General features: G+C 38.2%; 1 protein-coding gene across 4 annotated transcripts in view; it reads left to right on the top strand.

Annotated features, from left to right (window-relative positions):
* Positions 1 to 3,057: 3,057 nt before the first annotated feature.
* The window catches only part of LOC103137410 (SLIT-ROBO Rho GTPase-activating protein 3-like), a 38,496-nt gene continuing 16,568 nt past the window's right edge, over positions 3,058 to 24,985 (top strand). For all 4 annotated transcript variants that reach the window (XM_007551146.2, XM_016671208.1, XM_007551139.2 and 1 more), the window contains exons 1-8: positions 3,058 to 3,575; positions 12,968 to 13,163; positions 17,321 to 17,483; positions 18,892 to 18,954; positions 22,794 to 22,985; positions 23,294 to 23,422; positions 23,504 to 23,725; positions 24,364 to 24,465. In XM_007551146.2, the coding sequence (XP_007551208.1) occupies positions 3,509 to 3,575; positions 12,968 to 13,163; positions 17,321 to 17,483; positions 18,892 to 18,954; positions 22,794 to 22,985; positions 23,294 to 23,422; positions 23,504 to 23,725; positions 24,364 to 24,465 (1,134 nt within the window). In that variant the 5' untranslated portion in view covers positions 3,058 to 3,508. The remainder of the gene's footprint in view (positions 3,576 to 12,967; positions 13,164 to 17,320; positions 17,484 to 18,891; positions 18,955 to 22,793; positions 22,986 to 23,293; positions 23,423 to 23,503; positions 23,726 to 24,363; positions 24,466 to 24,985) is intronic.

Below are 24,985 nucleotides of genomic sequence, written 5' to 3'. Positions count from 1 at the left end.
GGCAACTGAACTGCCCTCTGTCTTGCCTATTCTTGCTTAGATGACGATATCATATATTACATAACAAATACAGCTTTAGAAAAATTGCAAAATATCAAAATAAACATATATGTATTTGTATTTGTGCAGATGCTCATATTTGCTTATGGAACATTGTTTTGTAGGTTCTTGCTTTACTTTGTTCATCTTGTTCCAGAAAAATGTTGCGTCATAAATTGAAACTAGAAAGGCACATCTGCAAACTGCGGACTGCTTTTCTGTTGCTTCATCATCAGTTTTAGAGTTAGGATGAATATGGCTGATGACAGATAAGAAACACTCTCCTGGAGAAGCAGTTGCAATGAACCTTCATCATTCTTATCTTTGAATTAGCCAAATGCAAGTGAATCATGCAGCTCAGAATGAGCTCTGTGCAGATGTTTTTAGATTTTGTTTTGCTGAACATATGGGCAATAACCCTAAAAATTAGGCAGCCAATACATTTTGATCCTTCTGCTTTAATGCTAATCTTATATCGCATAATCTTTGTTGATGTTGGAGTATCTTCACTCTACTCAGACATTAGCATAAAAATCTGAACAATGCTTTAAAGATCAATATTTTATGAAATGTGTGCAAAATTATTTGAGTTTATGTATTTTTTCGTACAAAACAGCTAATCTTGAGAACATTTTCCAGCTTTAACTTTAAACAAATACTATATCTGTAGCATGACATGTTTTTTTTCTAAACATTTTTACTAGTTCTTTATTAAAGAACTAATTTAATCATTTTCTTTATTAAAGAACTAATATAAATGTAAATATAGACTACTCTGTAAATGTGGCGGTTAGCACTGTTGCCTAACAACAAGAAGGCCGTAGGTTCAAATCGTGCCTGAGGCCTTTCTTTGTAGATTGCGTAGTTTCCCTGTGCATGCAAAAAAGTTCGAGCCAACATGTACTCTGACATCCATACAAAGCACAAAGCCTGGATTTTATATCAAACTGGCAACTCCAGTCTGTGCTTGGATTTAAAAGTATGTTTGCATGGCTGTAAATCCCTGTGTTGCCTTGTGATGGACTGACCACCTCTGCAGAGGGGGATCCTGTGTCTGGACAGGATTACTCATGTATTGAAATGGGTTGAATGTAAACAAGTAACATCTGTTCAACTAAGCATTATAGATCATATAAGGTCATATAAAATTAAATGCATCTGTTCTGCTATTAACCATGTTCTCTCAGAAACCTAATTATATTTTAATGTGTGCATAGAAATCAAAATTTGAAACAAAAGCTGCTCATTTTTGCCCTGAAGCACTTACCGTGCTTGAACCTGAGGTGAACTTTTATTTTATGTGATCAAATTGCTCCATAAAAGCATTTCAGAGGTTCAATTAAAAATGGATTGTTTTAAAATGAATAATAAACTCACAAAATAACCGATTTTTAACTCTTCAAGGTTAACAGTATGTGACCTGGGCAATCCACTGTTTCCCAATATAATGGTCCAATACTATAACCAGAACAAATCTATTATTTATTTGTGTCATGTATAGAGAAGCAGGGTTGCTTATGAGTACTCTTTTTTTGGTTAAAATTATACCCAGTTGCCTGGGTAAGCACAACTTTTTCACTTTATTTCAAAAATACATAGCTTGTGTAAAGTTCAAGCTGAGGTCTATTTCCTAGTTTGTCCCCAAAAGCTTGTGTTGGAATGGCAATTCTTTGGGAGATTTTCTGCCGCATCCCTATAGGGATCTTTCAGTTTGTCTAAGACTGACTTTTACCAACAGATTTCCTGAGGATTTGCCGCACAGGTGGATGAGCATTTCTTTGCTCAGATAAAATGAAATCTTCTCACTGCAGCAGCTGCTCTCATGTGAGACAAAGATATATTTTGGGAGACAGAAAAAAAATCAAAAATAGCAAATAGTAACTAAGATGATACAGGAAATCATGTCAAATGGCCCGTATGCAAACAGTGTCAGACTGAGTTACACATAACAGCTCAATGCTATATGTAGCTCAGACATTGGCTTCGAAAAGGTTTCACAAGTGCAACGACTGTAGTTTACAATTAGCTCACTATGCAGTCAATATGTTAACATCCATTAATAATCTGTTTTGCCTGAGTGAAGTTATCCCGTTCCACCTTCCTCAAATCAAATTAAACTGGTGTCAAACATTTGTGTTTGTTCTAGTTTGTACTGCAAAAATGTTCATTTGTACCGCTGTCATTTTAAAATATGAATTCATTTCCAGAGGTCATCATCACAGCCAAAGGTACCAAAAGCTGTGCTTGTGCTTGATTTTCTAGCAAATGGGCCTGACCTTTAACCCCAGAGAGAATCTATGGAGTACTGCCAAGAGGAAGACGGGAGGCACCAGAACCAACAATAAAGATGACCTGAAGTTGGACTTCCAGATCACCTCTGCAGAACCACAGACTGATTTCCCCCACAATGCATTGATCCAGTAATTCATGGGCCAGAATCCTTACAATTACAAAAAATAAAGGCTTGAAATGTTCCACTGTGTCTAATAAATCTATTTAATAAACAAGTTTTACTTTCTGAAATAAGTGGCAAACAACATTTGAAAACTTTTTCACAATATTCTAACTTTGGAGATATACCGGTATATTTAAATTGCTTCCTGTACATCCTCCAGACTCACACTTGGTTTCTCATCACCTGCAGTTGGGTCTTGGCCCCTGCTTCGATAACCAATGATGCAGAAAATAGGAGACTAAAAGGCCAAGATCTCCGTCATGATTATAATATCTTGACTGAACCATGAGGATGCAGTGTTATTTTCTTGCTAAGACCATGCATGGTACGCTACCATATACATACATCCCTGTGTTTATGAAACTGCAACATTTGTGGCATTGGGAAGCCTGCAAATTTAATTCCCATGAATGCCCACAAAGTCATGGCCTGTGTCCCCGCAGACAACATGCAATCTGTTATTGAGACAGATTTTAATTTCAGTTCACACAGAAGAATCTTAAATCATCCATGAAAGAAAAGAGAGAGTGGGGAGAAGACTGGGGGAGGAGTCTCCCACTGACTTTCACATCCATTCTGCCAAATCTGCAGCAGCATTGAACTCGCACAGAAAAGGCGAGGCTAACAAAAGAAAAGGAAAAAAAAAGGCAAACTGAAGAATGCTTTTCTGAAGGACCTCCTATCACTAGGGCTGAGTTGAGTTTGCATGTACATTAGACGTGAACTGGTTCATGATTTACTTAGGAGTGCTGGTGAAGAGAGGAGGAGTGGTCAGGATCGGAGATCATTAAGCACTTTGAGAAAGACGTCGCCCCTGAACGCAGCACAGCAGCACCGCAGCCAGGAGGACCAGAAGTGCGTTTAACCTCCGAAAGTTGCGTCGATCTGGACATGATTTGGTTCTGATTTGCTGCTTAGCTGCCCGGAGAAGACTGCGGAGGGGCTGAACGCCGCATTGTGGCAACCGACACCCTCGATTCCTGCCCGAGGACTGCACAAGCCGCTCGCCGCAAAATGTCATCTCAGGCCAAAGTCAAGAAGGACAAAGAGATTATTGCCGAATATGAGACCCAAGTGAAAGGTGGGTGACGTGCAGGGCCCGCTCCCATTGTTGTTGTTGCTTTTGTGGGAGGACACCCTTGCATAACTTTACTACAATCTTTATGTGGCTCTAGTGTGCAGTGTTGTGGGGTGGGAGAGATTACATTGGTTTAGTTAACTTATTTTCCTGCCTTCCTTCCAGAAATTGTCCCTGGCATCATATTTCACTCTATTTTATTTAGACGGAGTTCTTTTTTACTTGAAATTAAATATGGGGAAAATTTAAAGCAAGCATCTGGCTCCTGCAGAGAACTCTGTGCTCCAGTTTCTCAAACATGCCTTGCTTTGTGCGACCATGTAAGCAATGGGTTTTTATTATTTCTTTGCTCTGTGCAAGCTTTGACAGTTATTCCTGATGATCCTACAATATATATTTTTAAAGTACCTTCAACTCTTAAAATGTTCCCACCTTCCCATTGCAGAAGCTTCTTTGGCGTGAAAAACTTAAGACCTATGAGAGATGGCGATCATCCCTTTTGTAGTATTTTCTTGTCACTTCATGACTCAGTGTGAGAAAGAACAGGAGGGAATGCTTGAGAAGGTCACCCAACAGTTCAGAAAGTCCATGAATTATGCATGCTGTCTGTATGAATTATGAACTATGAAAGGATTTCACTGTCTGACACTAAATATGTGACTGGATGAACCAACCAGTGAGAGTGAGAAGAAAGTCAGGAACGGATCAGACAGATTGCAGGATGTGAATAGACAGGCTTGTCTTGTCATCATGCTGCACCTCCCTCTTATTGTTGTGGTTTTAATGTAAGTCTTACATTTCCTGTTGCTGTAAGGTGTCACTTCAGTCTGTCTGAACCCCCAGAAGCCAGTTGGATCTTTTTGCATGCTAACTGATCACTTTGTTTACAAGACAAACAAACCAATGAGTTTAAAAGAAGCGTTAGTTCCAGCTATGCTAGCTCAGTTCCATGCCGTTTGAGAGAGAATTGTTTTCGCAGGTTATTATGTCCATTGAATGGCAGACAGTTTAGTCTGAGAAAGAAATAACAGCAAAGGTATGAACTAGATGAACCGACCACATTCCAGTTGAGTATTCATGTGAACTAGTTCTTCAGGAGAAATGCGCTAAAGAAGAATGACCACTAAATTGGATTGCAGCTACTTATTGGTTTTTTCCATAGTCCTGCTCATTTACATCAAAGGTGGTTAAAACAGGCATATCTTTATCAGGACAATTTGCAAAAAATTTGCAATGTTGAACTTGTAGCTTCAGTCTTTTTCTGTTATTCAACTTTCATAACCACATTTAGTGTTTCAGTTATCAATGCAGTTGTTTTTTTGTTTTTTTTTTACTTTGGTCTTGTTTTTTTGTTTTTGTTTTGTCTGTGTAAACCCCCCAAAACTCCCCACACGCAGTGTGTTCTTAATAATCACAATGTTTTGTTTTTAATTATTTTACATTGGTGAAGCATTTAAACAAAAATGAATGTTTTTTCACATTCAATGATCTGAACCTATTTAGAGAAAATTGTTTGAATACATCATCCATATTTAAAATACGATGTTCTGAACTGTATTTAGATAAAACTGTGTTCCTGCTTTGAAACCCAATCATCTAAAAGCACATTTCTATATTCTACTCCATATACTATGAAGAAATGTGGTTACATGACCTTTGTAAATATTTATCAGCAGAACCTTTCAGAGAGTTTCTTTTATTTTGGCCATAAATGGATCAGAAACAAACAAAAAATAAATAAATAAAGTGGAAATAAATATTTATATTTATTTATATATCATGCCAATCCCTAAGTGCAATGGAGAACTCAGATTTGGGTACGATGGGTATAAAATTAATTCTTTACATGTATTAAATCGAAGTAGGAAGACAAACAGCTGTACAAAATGAGGGTTTGAAATGCTGAAAGAACAAAATGCCCTGAAGCTCTGAGATAAAATCATATGTATTTATCATATTATCATATCTTTCTTAGTTTTTTTTTTATATATTGTTTATTTCCTTTTAATTTCTTCCAGTTTCTTTTTAAAGTCTGTTTGGCTGTGAACACAACAGTTTGACCTCAGTCACATGAAATAAGTCTAGATTTTGCTATAATTTTTGTTTTCTTAGGATTGTGCAGTAGAAAAGTCTTGAGTTTGGACCCTCTTTTTTGTATGTTCTCCCAATGCATGTGTGGGTTCTCTCCATCAACTCTACCCGTCTCTCGCCCAGTGATTGGCACCAGCCCTCCCGCTGCTCAACAATAATACACATTTGACGGCTGGATTGAAACTATGGCTGTATGATATTATGAACATGTGCTAAAGGATGATTATGATGGATCTCATGATGATGCCTCTTTACAATGATGACAACAAATCAACACTGTTGACGTCTTTCTCCTTTGGTTTTACAAGAAAGAGCCAGAAAGCCTCAACGGCACACTCAAAGCACAGAACGTATAGCCGGTGTGAAGCCAGGCTTAGATGGGAGAGCTAACCACTGCACAGCTGAAATGACAAAGGATTGTCAACACGTGTCGGGAATGAAGAACATGATGAGCATTTATAGTCAGAGGAGAGGTGTGGTGAAATTTCTTTTTGTCACTCTTTCGCTCTCACACTGTCTTCACGCTCACACTTACACACAGATCGGTCTGCACTCGGCTCCGCCTCTCTGAGAGAGCCATCACAGCCCGATCGCTCGTCTCAGTTTCAGGAAAGGCTTTTAAGCTGACATCTTAAGCTCATTTGCTAACGGGGCTTGGATTGGTTTGGCGCTACGAGGATTTTATTCATGCAGTGATGCTGGCCTCCAGTAAAGCTCAGCTGCTGACTGCACAGCATATCAATCAGACCCAAATCTTCTGCACTTTACAAGTGTTTGTTTCTCTGACATTTTGTCACTGTTTGAAAAAATGGTTGATTTATCCTTTTATGCATGTTTTAGCTAATATTTTTAATAAGCTGAGAGAAAATACTAACTTATGTCATAATTTTGTGAATAATAATAAAATAATTCACAAAATATCACTAACTTGTTGGCCAAGTTAGTGGCTTTATTTGTGAGAAATCATTCTATTTTATCTCTATTTTATGCAGAGAGATCTATTATCCATCATCCTGTTTCAGTTTTGTATCTTAAGCCTTGGACATCTTTTCCATAATTTAGAGTTGTTTTAAAAATAAAAAGCACTGAAGACTTTGTGCAGCCTAACTACAACGTTATCATAGTTAAGGACTTGTTACTTCAGTCAGTCTTATTGATAGCCTTGAAATTAATGTGATTTTCTGCACAAATACACATTTCCTTGGGGAGCAAGCAGACAAACCTTTCAGCCAGATTCCATCACAAAGGAAAAAAAATGTTTTGATAAATGCTGGCCTGAAGTGTCATGGTTGAATTTTGACAGCGCCATAAATATCTTTGTTGTTTGTGCCATGGTAACACCAATGTTTGAGATTCTTGTTTGTTGCTTCGGTGACAGACCAAGGCTTGCAGCGGAGCATTATGAAATCCAAGGAGAAAGCCGTTTGGAACTGCGCCTGTAAATTTAGGATTTTCCTGTGTGATTACACCAAGAGTGACGCAGTTGTTAAAAGCATTTTTCAGGAGTGAGCGAGCAAGCTTATGTCAAGTCAACCAAACCAACTATAAATGCATGCCATAGTCATTACTGCAATCACAACACAAGCGCTCACACAACACAGCCTTGATTTGCACCAAATTATGTCAACGTGTCATTCTGGGTTAGGTCCCTTGTGACTAGCCACGCATGGCTAACAACAGTCTCAGTCACTGCTACCGGCCACGCTTACTAATAACTGTGCTCGGCTACTTTGAACTGGCAACCGTGGTGACGGCGACTCCATTCTGCGTTGTATTTGGTGCTCTGTTCTGTTGTAAAGCCCACGCCGAGCTGGCAGAGCTGGGATGAAACTGTGACCAAAGCTTTCCCTTATTTCATTTGACTGTCTGCCAGAGATTGGAGCGTAAACACCCCAAGCGCTGCTGCTGTTACATTTGTTGGGTGAGCATGTCTGTTTTGACCCTGCAGAGTAAAAATAGCAGGTGACGGCCCTCTAACATTTCAGGAAGGGCAAACATTTGTAACAAATAACCTTTTCGAGCTGTAACTATATCAGATTAAACGATGTAGGTGGTGCTACGTCGCTTAATGTAGCACCACATTAAACGATGTAGTGTCAAGCTAAATTACGTTTTAGCTTGACACTCAGGTGGGTTTACAATTACTGACTGTCAGTTTGAATGCTGTGTGCCACATTACCATTTAAAGAGAGAAAAATATTTACCAGCATCATTTAACATTAAATTACTGGGGGCTTTGTTGTATATTAAATAGTCACTGACCAGCTTCATACCGGCTGGTATTTTGCATAGATTGCAGTTCTGACTGCAATCTATGCCAAGATTGTTGAATCTTGGCATAGATTCAACAAGGTGGTAAAAATATCTCTCAGTATCAGGTCTAATATGACATGATAGTACCTCATAGTTGGTGCAGATTTGTTGGCTGCACATCAGAATGTGAGTCATTTTTTTTTTTTTTTTTTTTTACAAATCACAATCCTCAAGGCATAACTCCCAGCGTGTTATAGATGTTTCCCTGCTTAGGTACATCTGGTTTCTGGCTGCTTGACAGACTTTTGCTGAACCGCAGAAACCTGAATCAGGTGTGTTTAAAGCAGGGAAACATCTAAAACATTCCTTGGATTGATTGAGACCTGGTGACTCTGGAGGCTGTTGGAATTCAACAGCAGCAATTCTCTGGTAAGGTGTGGCATTCAACCTACATCCGTTTGGTACTGACTGTGTCAAGAAGCTATCCTTCATGATTACACCACCAGCACCATCCTGAGTCATTAAGACCTTTGCTATCATGTTATGACAACCAACCATCTTAATATTGTATCAAAATCAATATTTTAAAGACCACACAACATTTTTCCACTTCCACTGAACCTGTGTGAATTGTAGACTTGGATTCTTGTTTTCAGCTGACATCCGGTGTGGTCTTCTGCTGCTGTTGCCCATCAGAGGTCAGATGTCTTCCAAACTTCAGCTGCAACATTTCTTGCTTAAGCTATTGTTGCTTTTTCTTTAATTTAAAGCCAGTCTGGCTATTTGACTGACATCAACAATAGGTCTGTGACTCACAGGATACGTTTGTTTTCGTTTTTTGCACCTTCTCAGTAGTTCAGACAAAAAGTTACGGGTGAAAAACCAAGTAGATAAGCTGCTTCTAAAATACTCAGACTGTTTTGTTTAACAGCAATACAATGACTAAACTCACTGGTTTAAGCTTCCCTTTTTTTGATGTTTGGTTTAAACTTCATTAATTTGTCCTCACATGTCTTAATTCATTGCTGTTGTGTGATTTGCTAATTCAATATTTGTCTTAAGCCATCATATTTGTCAGTATGATTTGAAATTTAGTTTTTGTTTTTTTTTTTTACAAAGTACCTTGAGATGACATGTGTTGTGAGTTGGCATTAAATAAATAAGTTGTACTGAATTAGAAAGGTGTACCTAGTAAATTGGCCAGAGAGTGTATTTTTAAAACTGAAAACTTATCACAAATGAATAGTTTTATATCTGCTAAAATCCAGAAATACCATCATTTGGCATATTTTCAGTCCGTGCAAGTTGGCGCTTGTTTAAAGTGAAACACTCATTGCACACAATCAATAATGTCACTGCTTACCTAATGTTTTATCTACCTTAGAACAAGCTCCATTCATGCAGCCATTAATCTTAAATATTAAAATATATTGCCATATCCTTAAAGCCATGCATAGAGTATTAAATGTTTGTGTATCTCGATCTAAACAGGGTAAGAAACGCCATCAAATGTCCAAAACCCTGTTTGTGAATTTCCACCAGCCTTTGGGTGTGGAAAATACACAATGTTCCCAGGCAAATAATCTGGTATGACATGCTGCTCGACATTTTATTACTCTCAACTAAAGAGAGAGGAAAAAAGTGTCTGGGTCCTGTTTCTTTAATTCCTTGCGAGCTTCTGTGTAATTATGCATTACCCTGCAAAGGCTTGAATCATTCATTGAATGTAGTGCTGTATTGCTAGTAACACTTTAGGATCTAAAAATAACTGTCACACAGGACTGGGGGAAAGCAAATATCACAAGTGCATCTGGTTTTCTTTTTTAAATCGACAAAATAAAATCTTGCTCTCCGAGTTGTTTGCTTGCTGACACTGTGGGGATTGTAATCACTTAAATCATAAAGGCCAACAAATTGTGTTGCTCATTGGTCTATTTCAGTTCAAGAGTGCATCACAGCCCGTGAAGTTTTGGACTTGATCGCTGCCTTATTCATCGTTAGAGGCTGGTTGTTGCTTGTTCTGAAGCAGAGTACGTTGCCCTTGTCCTTGGCCATTATGCTAAACAGACTGACTGCTGCGACTGTTGGAGCAGGGAACTGGCCTGCTCTCACTGAAATGCCTCCAGAGGCATGTAACCAGGCAACGAGGCAACTGTGGGGACCAAAAGAGGTACATCTCCTCCTTTCCGCATATCAGGGGATTATATATTTACTTTGTTTGTCTCAGTCTTTGCTCATTCATTCACAATTTCCCCTCACAGACAGCGGGGGAGGAATTTTTTTTGTCATCCTTCCCTCTGCTTTCGGAAAAAATGGCACGAAGAATCTTAACAGAAGGGATCTCTTGAAGGCAGTCTTTTCTCTTCATGCATTTACATAGATTTTTTGTCAATTCGGCAATGATGTGCATGCTTGTAACAGTGTGTCATAGTGGGATCTTTTGAAACAGCGTTGGTCAAGTGGTCTCGTTACCTTCTACACAAAAGAACTTTGTTCAAAAAGCCTTGCATATGTCTCTGCATAATCTGTCCATGTGAGCTCAGAAGTAGTTTAACATAATTAATGCTAAAGTAACCAACGTGGCTGTGCGTCACCACTGAGTGCAAAGTAAAATACTTGTTTTTTCAGTATTAATATGGATTTAACTGGAACTAGAGCTACACAATCCATTGAACTTAATAATCTATATAAAAGTACAAAATAGAAAAGTTCATCTGTGTTGCTGTGTCTCGTACATTCAATTGAGAAGATAATTGTGATGTTCGATTTATAATAACAAAATAAGCTTTGACAATATTCTGGAGAAAACTAAGAACCTTTTTTTATTATTATTATTTTTCACTATTAATGTGATCATAAATCACAACATGTGTTTGTAAAGAATTAGTATTGACTGAAGAATCAGTCCAGGTCTGAGTTTTGTCTTCCTCTTAAGACGTCGGAATGATAAAATAAAAGGGGTGAAAACAAGCATAAGTGTTTATAGATTGGAGACTAAAGGAACTTCCTAAATAGATGCACATGTTGTTAGAAGCTAACAGTTTGCCTGTACCCGTACTCTCATGAGGCTCGAAAATCTTTCAGTCACGTTTGTTTTTTGACACATTCGGGATGAAAATAAGAGACTTAAACTTGTATGCTCAGGGTGCTGAGGATAACCCCACCAGGTCATTTCTGGTGCCCATATTAAAGAGCCTCTACTATCTGACGACAACGAAACTGCATTTCATGATGTCATCAAATAGACTTGGATGTAAATGTATTGTTGCATTTTCATTGGATAATATTGCAATCACATACCTTCTGTGTGTCATTCAGTCTTTGAACTAATATTCTTTACAGCGGCTCAATAAATATCTATTGATTGCGATTTGCATTTTTCCTACCCTTCCCAGTCTTTTCTGTTCCTGTAATGCCAGATGAAAGACATTATCTCATTTGTGGGTATTAGCATTTCAGTCACTAAAATCTATATCTTGTTTCGGCATCAATGACAGAGGAAGTCCATTTGACTGGATCCTAAATGTTATACTAAAGTAATTCAATTTTGATTATTGAGAACATTAATGTTGAGACATGTTGTGGTGAACACACTGACTGAACAACATACCTACTGCAGTATGTATCTGCCAAGATTATAGACATATGAGTGATTCATAAATGTCATAAATATTAATGTAAAAGCTGGAGGGAGTTTTAAACTGATGGTCTGATTTTAAATCCATGAATTAAGTTTATCCAGCTGTGATTTAGAAAATATGCCTACAAATGATGATATGTTCAAAATACTGATTTACCTAATAACTTTACACACAGTGCATGTTGCCCTGTGATGGACTGGTGTCCTACCAGAGTGCACCCAGTCGCTTGCCCAGTGACAGCGAAAGAACCTTGAATGCATACAGTAAGCCAGACTGTTATTTGCATTTCTACTTATGAAAACGTCTGTTTGCTGTTGCCTGTCTAATGGTTCAGATAGAATCTATTCCCTGGTGATGGGGAAGCGAAATATTGTGAAAAATGTTTATCTAGATGGATTTTAATATTTCTAATTCTTTGTGTAATTTTAATCAAGGTGTACCTGTAAGTCAGACATAAGTTGTAAAGGAACATGTAGCAATAAACAGTTTATATTTAGCAGCTACGTAGTCACTGTATTTATTGCTGTCTTTCTTTTGACGTTACAGGTATGTGTTGGTGTAGAATTTATGGCCTTTTTAAAAACATTTTTAAGAGTCGTGGTAATATTGCTGGTTGTATTTTTGTTTTATTGGAGGTTTTATTACATGGGATGCCAGAGATGACTGGAAATGGCTTCATTGAAATTCTAGGCTATTCAGGAAGGAGTCAGGAGGTTTTTATTAGCTGTCGTACTGATAAAACTGTAAACCTGTCCTTATCAGTAAAACAAGTGGCCTGGTTGTCTGCTGGACATTAACTGCATAACACTGGATAGCAGCTAATTTACAAAAAAAAAAAATGAATGTATTTGTTTACAAAGGGACGACGTTGCATTTTCTTGTTTTGTCTCTCAATTGTGCTTCAAAATGTTTGCCTAAAACGAGACTTTTCCCTCTTTTAACTCGATACAATTTGGTGTTCAAACCTCAAACACAGAGGAACCATTGTAATCATATAATAAGACAAATGCTCACAGTTTGTTCAGCCAATGTCCTCTGAAGGCTCTCTCGGCACAATGCATTTTGAGAAGCTGACCTATTTTGAATTTTCCGTGCTGTCTGCTGCAATCATCAGACATGCATCTCATACTGTATGCACGTGTGCAACCCCAGCAAGCAGACACCCCTGCTCTCTCTCTCTCCTTCCCTCTATCCCCACAAACACTTGCATGTAAAGCTGGCAGACAAATGAATTCTGACATTTTGGTCTTCTCCGCTTATGATGACTTTGTTCTGTTTGGTTGCATTACTTTTGGATTAAATGTGCCCTCACATGCCTTGGTGATCCTAATTGGGAGGGGGGAAGGGGGGACGCAGACATGTAGAGAGGCTCTGTTTATTTTGCTAATTCTCTTTTGTTTTGTTGCACAGAGATTCGTAACCAGCTGGTGGAGCAGTTCCGATGTCTGGAGCAGCAGTCCGAGTCCCGGCTGCAGCTGCTGCAGGACCTGCAAGAGTTCTTTCGCCGAAAGGCCGAACTCCAGCTAGAGTATTCCCGAGGGTTGGATAAGCTGGCTGAGCGCTACTCCTCCAAGATCCGCAGCTCCAGAGAGCACCAGCATTTCAAGTGAGTGTTTTAAGCAGAGAAAAACACCTGATAAACAAACATCACACGTGTGCCATGCAGATCACTGCCACTGCAGACACCGAGCAAAACAGAGGGGGGATAAAAAGCAAGGAGGGAGAAGGGATAAAAGCAAAGGAAATGACCTGAAATGAATCCAGGGCCAAGACGCCTTGTGGCCCCGGGCTGCTCTGTTCCTTCCAACTAGGTCAGACTCTTTATCTATCCCTCCACCCCCTTCTTTTATTCTCCGGCTATCAGGTCGTTCACATTTTCAAAAATCATCACAATAAAATCCTAGCCAAACAAGCATAAATTCACATTTTGCTGAGAAACTGGGACATATCTTTATTTAGAATCCGATGAAGCAGAAAGAAAGTGATATATTACAAATTTTCTCTAGTTTAACTTTCAGTGTATTGTGATCATTTGTCATGGGCAGCAGCAGCGATGGCCTGCAGCATGCTGGAGATGATGCTTAGACTAGCCTCCGGCACACTGTGACTGTGCATGTTCAGAAATTGCCCAACTCGATTTTGTTAATGAGAATCACTTGGCATGAAGATAACTATACAAAAATGACTTTAATAATGCTTTGAAGCATAATATTTTCTTGTGAGGTTGGAACATTGATCAATGAAGATTGCAAGATAAATTATTGGATGCACTGTTTAATAGATCCAATACAAAGTGAATATATTTGCTCATAAGGGAGAAAATATATTATAAATGCACTAAATTAATTGTATATATTTACTTTTTTTAAATGTAGGTATGCTTGTGATTTCTACAACTAGAATCTCAGATTACTTTAAAAAAAAAAAAAACATTTTGCTGTGGCATTTTTCACTTCACAGTTTATTTTATAAAGTGGTTATATAACAAACCCTGCAAATTGTTCACATCTTGTCTGTCGCATTTTTACATTTCTTCTACACAAAGGATTTAGTGGGATGATTTTATTTTATTTTTATTTTCTTTTACTTCAAAGTGTGAGGCTCAAACATAAAAACAGTTTTGAAAAATCTATCTTCATACTTGCAGCACAAAACTGATAACTTGAGCTTACCTTGCTGGATAGGATTGCATATTGACAGCAACTTGGTAATTATAAATTGAACTATTTTTACAGAACCTGAGATTTAAGAATGTCTTAGAATTATCCATCTCCTGTCCGATCAGTTTAAATATTTTAGGTCACGAACTACATATGATCCTATTTTGTCCAGTCTTATTACAACTAACGGGCCGTTAAGTTTCACACAGTTTGGAAGTGATGAAGCACATGCTAATTTTAGAAGCTAACAGTTACCCAGTTGTGTAACTCTGATCACAACTAGATCAACACTTGTATTTTGTCTCACAGTTATTTTTTTAGTTTTACTGCCAGACAAACGAGATTAAAAGTGGTGATTTTATTTCAGTGTTTTAATTAGCAAGTGATGTCTGTCAAAACCAAAAAAATCTCACTACACCCCTATAGATCTGTATCTTCTACATTGATACGTACACATTTTTTTTATGTAAAGTAGTTTTATATTAGCAAATAGAAAATCAGTTATTTACAATTTAGCACTGTGGTTCAATTGGAGTAATTGATTTGTAAGTAGTTGTACATCTATTTATGCTACAGCCATACAGAGATTTATGCAGGGAAACTCTTTTCATCTCCATCATAAAGTCTCTCTTTAGCCAACTGGACCCAAAGCGCAATCATGGCTGAGAGCTCCCGTCACTAGGACATTGATTAATGGAGCGTTCCCTCAGACGGAGACTCCTGCAGAAACTTCTCCCCACACCCTCACTGTCCCAGATTTCTCCATCACATTAAATGGTCATCCTTATAACTGAATGTCAAAAGCTACTTTTATGCTTGTAGAAGAGATTGGAGGGGCTCTTTAATGCCATTAATAACCTGGAGTTGTTTCACTTCTGCTCTTTAAGCCATCTCTTATTCCATTTTCCCCACTTATGATAACATTTCTACTCTCTGTGTCACTGTGCATGACTGAATTCATGCGTGAGAAGCTCATATAGGAGTAAAAAAATTTGCTACATGTACTAAATTAACTGTACGGATTTACTTTACAAGGGACTGTCCACATGCATCACTCATAACGAACAGTGCCTTGCAAAATATCTCATACCAGTCGAACTTTTTTTACATTTTGTTAGGTAACAGCCAGTACCTTCACAATATTACATGTGAAGTAATATGTACTTCACAAGTGGAAAGATAAGGGCATTTAACTGTTAAAGATTTTTCACAAAAAATCAAGTCTGAGTATTCACTCGCACGTAGGACAGTAAAGCAAAGGTGAGGTCTTATCTCTACAGATTTGTGTATCTCAAAACCTGAAATATTTGCCAGTTCTTCTTTGCAGAATGCATGCGTCAAATGCCTTATGACAAAAAGCAAAAACGTATATGTTTCATCATTTCCTTCATGGCACCCTTCCATAATTATTTGCCATATTTGCTAAATGCACCACTATCTGCCATTTCTTACCTGAGCTGCGAGTCTCTGCAGCTCTCAAAGAGTTACTGGCCTCTAGTCTTCTTATTGAAATCTGAAAACAAAGGGTATGAATTGTTGTGCAAGGCACTGCATATCCATCATGTTCAGTGAATGAGGTAACAGATTCAGTTTATGTTCTGTGCCATCGGTAAAAGGTTCTTGAGTTAAGTTTTGTGTTCTTCTGATGCAATGGCGGAGCTGTAAAATAGGTATTGTATTTTTTTTTATAGGCTGTCAAGTGGAAAACCGCTTTCTGTCATTTTCCTTAAACAGCTCGACATTGCGCTGCCGGGGCTCTGAATACAAAAAGACTCATCCTTATTCTTGAGCAACCGGCAGGCAGACATTTTTATCTTGTCATCTTGAAGGCATGTCCAGGATCAAACACCAGCTCAGTTTGAGAGGCGAGCCAATAGGAATAGCTTGTTCATGCTTTTTTTTTCTTTTTTTCTCAAGTATCTGAAGTAAAAAAGCGATGAAGATACACAGCCCTTTTTTTAGTTGTATTTAAGGGGTGAAAAAACAAAACAAAACAGTGCATTAAGATATTAGGAGTTTGGGCTTTTTTTCCTGCGTCATTTGTATAAAAGAAGAGCAACATCATAAACTTTAAGTAAATATAAAGCCAAGCCTTAACCACACTCACATTATTCATTGGAGAATACTTCAGAGTATGCGCTGACTCACAGTGTGTGGTTAATTGTTTGTAATATCAAAGAAACCTTCCAGTTTCCTGAAGCAAATCAAATCCAAATAGTTTCGGTGGTTTCAGGTGACCGTCTGTCTTTATTGTGGGTGCTCTGTGTGAATCACAATAAAGTTGACTCTAGGTTTCTTTGTCATAGCACAGAAACTATGATGAGGAAGAAAACTGGGATCAGTCATTGAATATACCTGAGGATTAGAGATTAAAGTCAGCTTCGTGTCAAAGTACGGCCAGTGTGCATTTTAAATAAACAAAAGCATGAACCTCTTTTGAAATTTATCAATGCTTTTAAAGATTAACATAGATGTTGTACTTGGCTTGAAATCTATCTTTTAAGTATTCTTCCTTATTAGTAAAAGCTATAAAAGTGATGAAATTTGATTTCTCCTTTTTTATACATACTGAGCCATTTAGATGTAATTTGAATTCTGGATTAGATTACCTATTTGCAGGGGAAAATATCTATTTTTTTACTACCTTTTTCTTCTTCTTTTTTTTTTTTTTTGATTAAACATTAAAAATAGTAACATGATTCTATTTATCTAAACCTGATCCCAATCATAGCAAGGTTGAAAAACACCAACACATATATGCATGCAAGAAAAATCAACAACAAGATGATAAACTGTTTGGTGTGAGGATAATTGAACTCACATGCTTCTTTGAGCAGTCAGGCAAACGGCATGCCTCACATTTGTGTGTGCACTGATTTCCTCTCTGCACGCCCTCCGGCTTTTTCATCTGTAATTGGTAAAAACTGCTTGTATTTATTGATGGATTTCAGGGTTGTTCAAGGGGGAAAATCTTCATTAAGCCTCATGTTTTAAGTTACTTTGATCAGAGTTGAGACATGAAACATTTGGCGCAGCTATAAGTACTCCTTGAAGATGCACATTTGTACCAACAAGGTGTCCTTCCCCCTACCCCTCCATGCAGGAAAGACCAAAATCTAATCTCCACTGTGAACTGCTGGTATTTGGTTTTGGACCAGACCCGGCGAGAGAGCCGAGACCACGCCACTCTCAGCGACATCTACAACAACAACGTCATTGTCCGCCTGGCACACGTGGGCGAGGATGTCACCAGACTCTTCAAAAAGGTCAGAATGGAACTGATCCTTACAAGACACGCACATTCATGCAAACGAACGGCTCAAATTACATTTCTAATGCATGTTGTGGGCAGATCAGTACACATAACACACACATAGCGGTTATAAAGTTTATTTATGTAACTTTTATGCTTGTATGACATTCTCACTTTCTAATCATCTTGAGTAAACATACCACAGTTTTAACACATAACATGTACAACATGGTAGAAAGACAAGAATTATTCCTGCTGCTGGTAAAATATTATAAAACCTTGTTTATTGTACTTAAAATCATTTTGTTATTTGGATATTAATTCAAAAGAATTAACACAAATGGCGAATAAACATGAGCTTGATGTAGTCATTTTCATGGGTGGCACTCATTTAGTGACCGTCCAAATGTTTTGGAAATGCTTTCTTGGAAGTAAGGCAAAAGTGTGTCTATGCTACTAACAAGGCATTTATGAAGAGGGTCTAATCAGGAGGCACAAGCAAAGTATAAACATTAGTGAACATGTTCTCTTTTCTTGTTACCGACGTTTTCCCCTGCAATATACAGCCACCCTGCACAACAAGGCTCTTTGTGTTGTTTAACAATAGCAAATGTGGGCTTTTAATATATTAACACTGAATCTAAAAAGATGCACTAATGTGAAGGTGGTTAAAGATGGTTGGCTTGGGCCAGGTTAAAGGAGATTACTGATCACCGCCTGCTGGAAATCTGTCACAGAAAATGTGCTAAGACTCCTATATGACAATAATCCTGTTATGCTCGAGCTTCCTGGTTCAGCTGCAGTGCAGAGTTGATGGTAATGAATTACACATGCGGTGACGGGAGTGAATCACCTCTGGCTCTTGATAAGACAGACTCTAAAATGGACCAAATGTGCTGAAGTCTTACTCTCTAAGCATGTGAAAATGCAAGTTTGTGGTTTTGAGGAGTCGTGCCTCAGAGGTGACAACAAAACGGGATAGAGCGGCCAAAACGGCGTTCTTTATCCACTCAACAGGATTTCCAGAGTCACACTCCACTGGAGCTGGCACCATTCTCTCCCTCTTCTTGCCTAAAAGCCCTATTGTGCGAAATGTCCAATTCATCATACGCTCCCATTCCCTGTAACTGAGCTGAAGCTGGGACTCTCTGTCAGGAGAAATGTTCTGCAGTGACTGCACTGTTCTATTTTTGTCTGGCTTTTCTCTTTGGGCATTGTATTAGATCCTCTCAACTGCAGAGTAATGACAGCATGCCGGCACTTACTGACAGCCTTCGCGTAGAAATAAAACTGCCACGCAGCTTTCAAGGGTTTCATGCCATGATTACAACAGTAGTTTTCATATTTATATTTATGCATACCGCATGTTATTTCTCCACTAAATCTGCTGCTGCTGCTGTTTTCTTTTCTTTTCTTTGCAGAGTAAAGACATCGGCGTCCAGATGCACGAAGAGTTAGTGAAAGTCACCAATGAACTCTACACAGTAAGTTGCACAACATCCCTCCTCCTGCCAGCCAAACATTTCTGTCCCGGTGCCCAGCCTTGGCAGGCTGCAGCTGCAGTCCCGTATCCTTCTTTTCAACCCGAGCTCGTAACCTGTGCAGCAGCTGTCCAGACGCTGCACGCTGAAGATAGGCCTTATCAACAGAGCAGGCTTTTTATATGCATCGCTTTTTCCTTCTGCTGAGGTTGTGAAAAAGCCCATTTTTGTTCAGATGTCAGTTGCTGGATTGTTCCAAGGAAAATGTTTTGTTGTCTTCAACTGTTTTTAATCAGAGACAGCACTCTGCTTCAGAAATGCTCATGACAAACAGTTTTAAACCAGTTATGGAGCCTGAGGAAGCTCTTCCTTTTGTAAAATTAACAATTCACAAATGATTTAATCAATTCACAAATGATTTAATCAATTCACAAATGATTTAATCTAACGTAAAAAAAAAAAAAGAAAAAAAAATTCTGTAATTCGACATGTGTGATGGTGCAGAACAGAGAAAAGACACCGTTTATCGTTCATATCTAATTCGTGCGACTGCTTTGTCATGGGTTTGTTTGTTTGCTGATGTTGTGGTTCAACTGCAAGTTAATGCAAAATCTTTTAACATCTAACAACTTTAGAGCCATACAAGAGTTTTCATACATTCTGAACTCTGTCACACACACACACACACACTGCATGCGGCCCCTTAAGTTCAGTCAGATTTGACTGAAATTGATCTCTCATATCTTGCCACACAATCTAACTTGAGTTTAGATCTAGACTTTGACTAGACCATTATGAAAAATTACTATGCTTTTATCTGGACCATTGCATTGCAGCTCCGGCTGCATGTGGAAGACCATAGTCATGCTTAAAGCTAAACTGCTATCCCAATCTCAAGATTTCATCAACTGCAAACAATCCCCAAAGCACGATGATGTCACCACCATTTTTTACAGTAAGGGATGGCGTGTTCAAGTGATGTGCAGTGTTGGTGTGCGGTATGAAAAAACCAACACTTTTTCACACAGCTGAGACCCGGGTCTCCTACCGGTGGGACGTGCCCCGGTAGATCTCCAGGAGGCATCCTCATCAGATGCCTGACACCGACTCCTCTCGATGTTCAAAGTCCAGTCCTTTTCTAAGTGCTGCAACTAAAGCAACACCAGAGCCATAGTAAGACAAGCAGTAAAGCAGAAATGTTAACTCATTAATTGTCTTTAATTCAACACAGCATTTGGATTTGTGTCCTTTGGCTACTTTGTACTGATAAAATAATTTGTCCTGAGCCTTTGACATTATTTATTAAATTTAATTTAATATCAAGTGAACATAATGAAAATATTTTTTTTAGGCAAAGATCATGAAGAAACTATATTTAATCATATGGATTTGACCAAAAGGGAGAAAACATGTGAAAATGTCTCATTGAATGTTTGACTTTTGAAAGAATTTATTTGCATACATTTCCTTAAATGCGAAATAAGTATACATTTTATACTAGCTGCATTAGAGACTTCAGTGGTTGCTATGCCAATGTTTATTGTGAAAGGTGTAAAAATACATCAGTGTGAGAAGCAAAGGTTCAAAGAGCAGAAAGCACCACGATAGAAACGGCAGAAAAAAAGTCTTCTCACATATAACTTCATACAGCACAGCTAACATTGCTGCTATACTAATATTGATTTTTTCTCTTTTCCCCTTTTCACATTCATGCATTATTAAAAGCCTGTCTGCAACTCAGAAACGCAGCGTTACTGGATAGCAAAGTCTTTTCAACTCTGCAGCAGTAACAGTAACAGAGCTAAACGTGGATGTGTAACCCATGTAATCTTTTGTGTTGAAGACTTTTTAGGAGCTAATGGATGAGGGCAACCATCATCCACCACATTTTTGTGCGGCACTTGACTTGTCACTCGTGTCATTTGCAGCACAGACGTTCGCTCGGTGTCACTTTGTTACCTCCTTCCTCCCCTGCTGATCGATCTCACGTTCTCTTCTCATCCATTTCAGTCAGGGTTGCTAGGAAACCAGAACCTGAGAACTAGTGATGGAGAAGCAGATGTTGCCTAATTGAACTGTTATATCTGGCATTAGTATTTAAACAGTATATAGGTTGACAGCTGTAAAAATCTTTTTCATTACACCTAGATCTTGTTTTAAATCACTGGAAAGTTTATTTTGTGGCTTATTGAAATATAAGACAAGATCTTGGAGAAATACAACCAGATCATCTTCAGAATATCAACAAGAATATGACACTCATAAGGATGGTGAATATGATAACGTTCTCGATGCTTTCATCTGAGTCCACTGTAAATACTCCACGGTCTTCCATCATGTCATGATCATGTGTATGTAAAATGAGTAACCAGTGGAGAGTCTTTATTGAACAATGATGTGATGCATCCAAGTATAATAACACTCATTTGAAGATTATAGGCAATGTGATATTTTTTTTTTTCAGAAGGACAAGTAACAAGTCTAAAGCTGTCAACTCACAAACTGACTGTTGCAGTGAGCTTAATCAGAGCCAGTCATTTACATATAACCTAGTTATTTAATTACAGTTAAGAAATGTAAACGCATAGTTTGGAATTTGCAGCTTTCTCTCCAAAACAGTGTAATATTCACATTAAAATAGAATAAGATAATTGGAAATTGTTTTAAGGTTCATAATAACACAAAATATCTTACATTATTTTACATATTCCTACCTGTTTTTTTTTGTTTTTTTTAAACCAACTTCAAATAAGCTTAAAGATTATTCTGTCAAAAATCAAAGGCTGCTATCCTCGGCGCAACTATCCCAGGTTCGATTCCCGACTCTGTGCCATTTACTGCATGTCCTCCCCTTCTCTCTCTGCCCTTCTTCCTGTCAAGCCACTATCAAATACAGGCCACTAGTGCTGACAAAAAAAAATTAAAAAGGGGGTGGGGGTTAATCTTATAGAGTCTCAAAGGCAGATGAGAATCAGCTTTACAAAATAAAGATGGAAATGTGTGTCTCGTGTAGTGAAAACAAGGTGTTTGCAATCAGTAAGTCTGGAGTTTAAGACCGGCTTGTTCTGGTCTATATTTAGTCTTCTTCTAATAAATGTCTAAAAATATGTTTCAAGAGCTTTCACTTTTAAACCAAATATAGACCAAGTTTAGCCTTGACAACTTTGGACCTTTTGGAAATGGGTTAGAAGAAAATAAGCTCGCTGCATGACTTGGTGGCATAAACTGCGATATGTTGATTTGCTGTGTCATACTGCCTGGTACACACAGATGGCCAGAAAGAGACTATATCCCGACTTGAAGTGTTTTGTGAAAGGGGCTTCTAAGAGCTTTCATGCCATGTTGACAGACTGCTACGAGAGCTGGAAACAAAATCTCCAAGATGTAGCGAGCAATTGCAGCTGGCCTTGTTATCATAAATCTAGAGTGATGATATGAGAGAAAGATATATTAGAGGATTATGTGTTGGACAATACTCAGAGATTCATTTTAAGTTTTTCTACTAGCGGTCTACAACAGCAGCCATTAAGAGATTTTTTATTTATTTTTTTCTCAAATATTCATATATTTTTTTCATTACAATGAAGCTTTTCTTTCTCAGTCTCAGTACCACTCAGTGATTTTAATTTTATTTTTAGGAACTAATAAAAGTGCTGATTTTATGACACTTCAACCAAACATTTACTTCTTATGGTTCTGAAAAGTTTTCACATTTTCACTTGTTACAATCTGAAATTGTTAAAGGATTTCCAGATTAATCAGTTGACTCTTAATAAGAAAGATGTGTGGTGGTGTTTTTACTGTTCATCACTTTACGTCCTTCTTTTCTTTTTTTTTTTTAGGTGATGAAGACATACCACATGTACCACAGTGAGAGTCTGAGTGCTGAGAGCAAGCTGAAGGAGGCAGAAAAACAGGAAGAGAAGCACATCGGCAAGGTGAATGACATCAGCGGCGGTCTGTTGCGTCACAGTCACGATGAGCGTCCCCAACGAAGAAGCTCCGTCCGGAAGATGGAAAAAATGAAGGAAAAGGTTTGTTTCTCTTGTAGCGAACGCACATGATAAGGATTCATATCAGGGGCAAAAAAGATTATCCAAGCATAAACCATGAATGCACTTTAAATGAGATTGCTTCATTGCATCATTATGTATATGCAGAAATGATATACAGCTGGTAGAAAACTCTTGTCTTTGCATTGTGCCATACACTCAACACATACAGTACATTGACAAGTTACTGAGATAAAATCAATGTAATGTGGTAAGCTTTCTTTGAGCACATTAGGATGACACTTAACATCCTGCATTAATGGGACTCTTCCTTCCTCTTCCCTCCCCAGAGACAGGCCAAGTACTTTGAAAATAAGCTGAAGTGCACAAAGGCCCGGAACGACTATCTCCTCAATCTGGCAGCTACCAACGCCCTGGTGGCCAAATATTACATACACGACGTGTCGGACATGATAGATGTAAGTGAAAACCAGTCAAATCCAATGTTGTTCAGGCCTTTCGTTTGTTTAAACTTGACACACATTTTCCTTGTTTGTCAGTCTTGTGATCTGGGCTACCATGCAAGCTTGGCGCGCACCATGAGGACCTATCTGTCTGCTGAATACAGCCTGGAAACCTCTCGCCATGAAGGTTTGGATCTACTCGAAGGAGCCGTCGATGCCATGGACATTAGAGGGGACAAGCTAAGGTTTATGGACACACACAGTCAGATCTTCTGTCCTCCAGCACGTTTTGACTACCAGCCACACATGGGGGATGAGGTGAGTTTGATCCTGGTCATTTCATCGCCTTGATATTTTGTACTTTTTGGTCTACTTTCTACCACAGGTCATTTTGTAGCAGCCATGCACGCATTCAAATCCACCCAACCTTTCCTTCCTGCTTTGAGAACTGATGACTTAAAGTAAATTCTTATTTATTTATTTTTTACTCCTTGGTGACTGTAAGAAAGAGTGACTCCATTCAACAACATTCAAAAGCAGAAAGTTGCATGGGGTTGCTTTGGTTTGGGCTGGGATCTTAATCTCTGATATCTATAAGAGTTTTTTTGGTGCAGTTCAATCAGAACCAAAACAATAGAAAATGTAATGTCATGCAAAGATTTTATTAAATTATTTGCAAGGAAATCTCACCATACATGGGCTTTGAGCATATACATTAACATTTATCACTACTAAATACTTGACTACAATGAATAGTGAGCCAAAACTGAATGATTTAATGACATAAGTGCAAAATAGGCGTGAAAGGGATATGGGAAGAGCAAAACACTTATGAGTGGGTGAGACTTGCAGAAGAGGCCTGGAGCTGGTGAACTGTCAGACATGAATGTTCATGGTTTTTATTCAGCCCTCCTTCTAAGTTCAATAAAATGTTCCTTTTTTTTTTTCTTTTCTAGGTGTGTCAGGTTAGTGCACAGCAGCCTGTCCAGACAGAGCTCTTAATGCGATACCACCAGCTGCAGTCTCGCCTGGCCACACTGAAGATAGAAAATGAAGAGGTGAGAGCTTCTGTGCACACAAATCTCAACTGTAGATTGCATCTGGAGGACAGGGATGGAAAGCTAAATTTGAGTCTTGCACAGAGAATACAAATTCATGCTTTAAGTCGTTGTGCCAGAAAAGGAAAACAAAAAAATTACCTTCACATGTTGCTAGACTACAAAAAGTGCTTCTAAATCAAATGGTATGATATAATTCTTAAAAGCCATAGCTTTTGACTCATACATTTATGTATTCATCACATCCTCAGCGATTCCCCCAGGGCGAATGATTAGTGCATTGTAATGCTGAAAGAGTCTACTCCCTTTAGCATGATTTTCTTGTGATTCACTTAAAGTAAGCAGGCTAGTGACTTAGAATAATTCATGAACTCTATTTTATTTCTATCATTTAACGTTAATATTTTTGCAGTAGCTGTTTGTTTTAGGGTCTTCATCATAGAGGATTCTTTTCATGCAAATGCTTGGCACAAATGAAACTTCGCTCCATTTAATTTGTTGATAATGGTGGATTCAAAAG

The sequence above is a fragment of the Poecilia formosa genome, unplaced genomic scaffold, assembly GCF_000485575.1.
Source record: "Poecilia formosa unplaced genomic scaffold, Poecilia_formosa-5.1.2 Scaffold2, whole genome shotgun sequence".
Taxonomy (NCBI): Eukaryota; Metazoa; Chordata; class Actinopteri; order Cyprinodontiformes; family Poeciliidae; genus Poecilia; species Poecilia formosa.
Note: the sequence above shows the minus strand (reverse complement) of the source record. Positions and strands in the feature narration are given on the sequence as shown.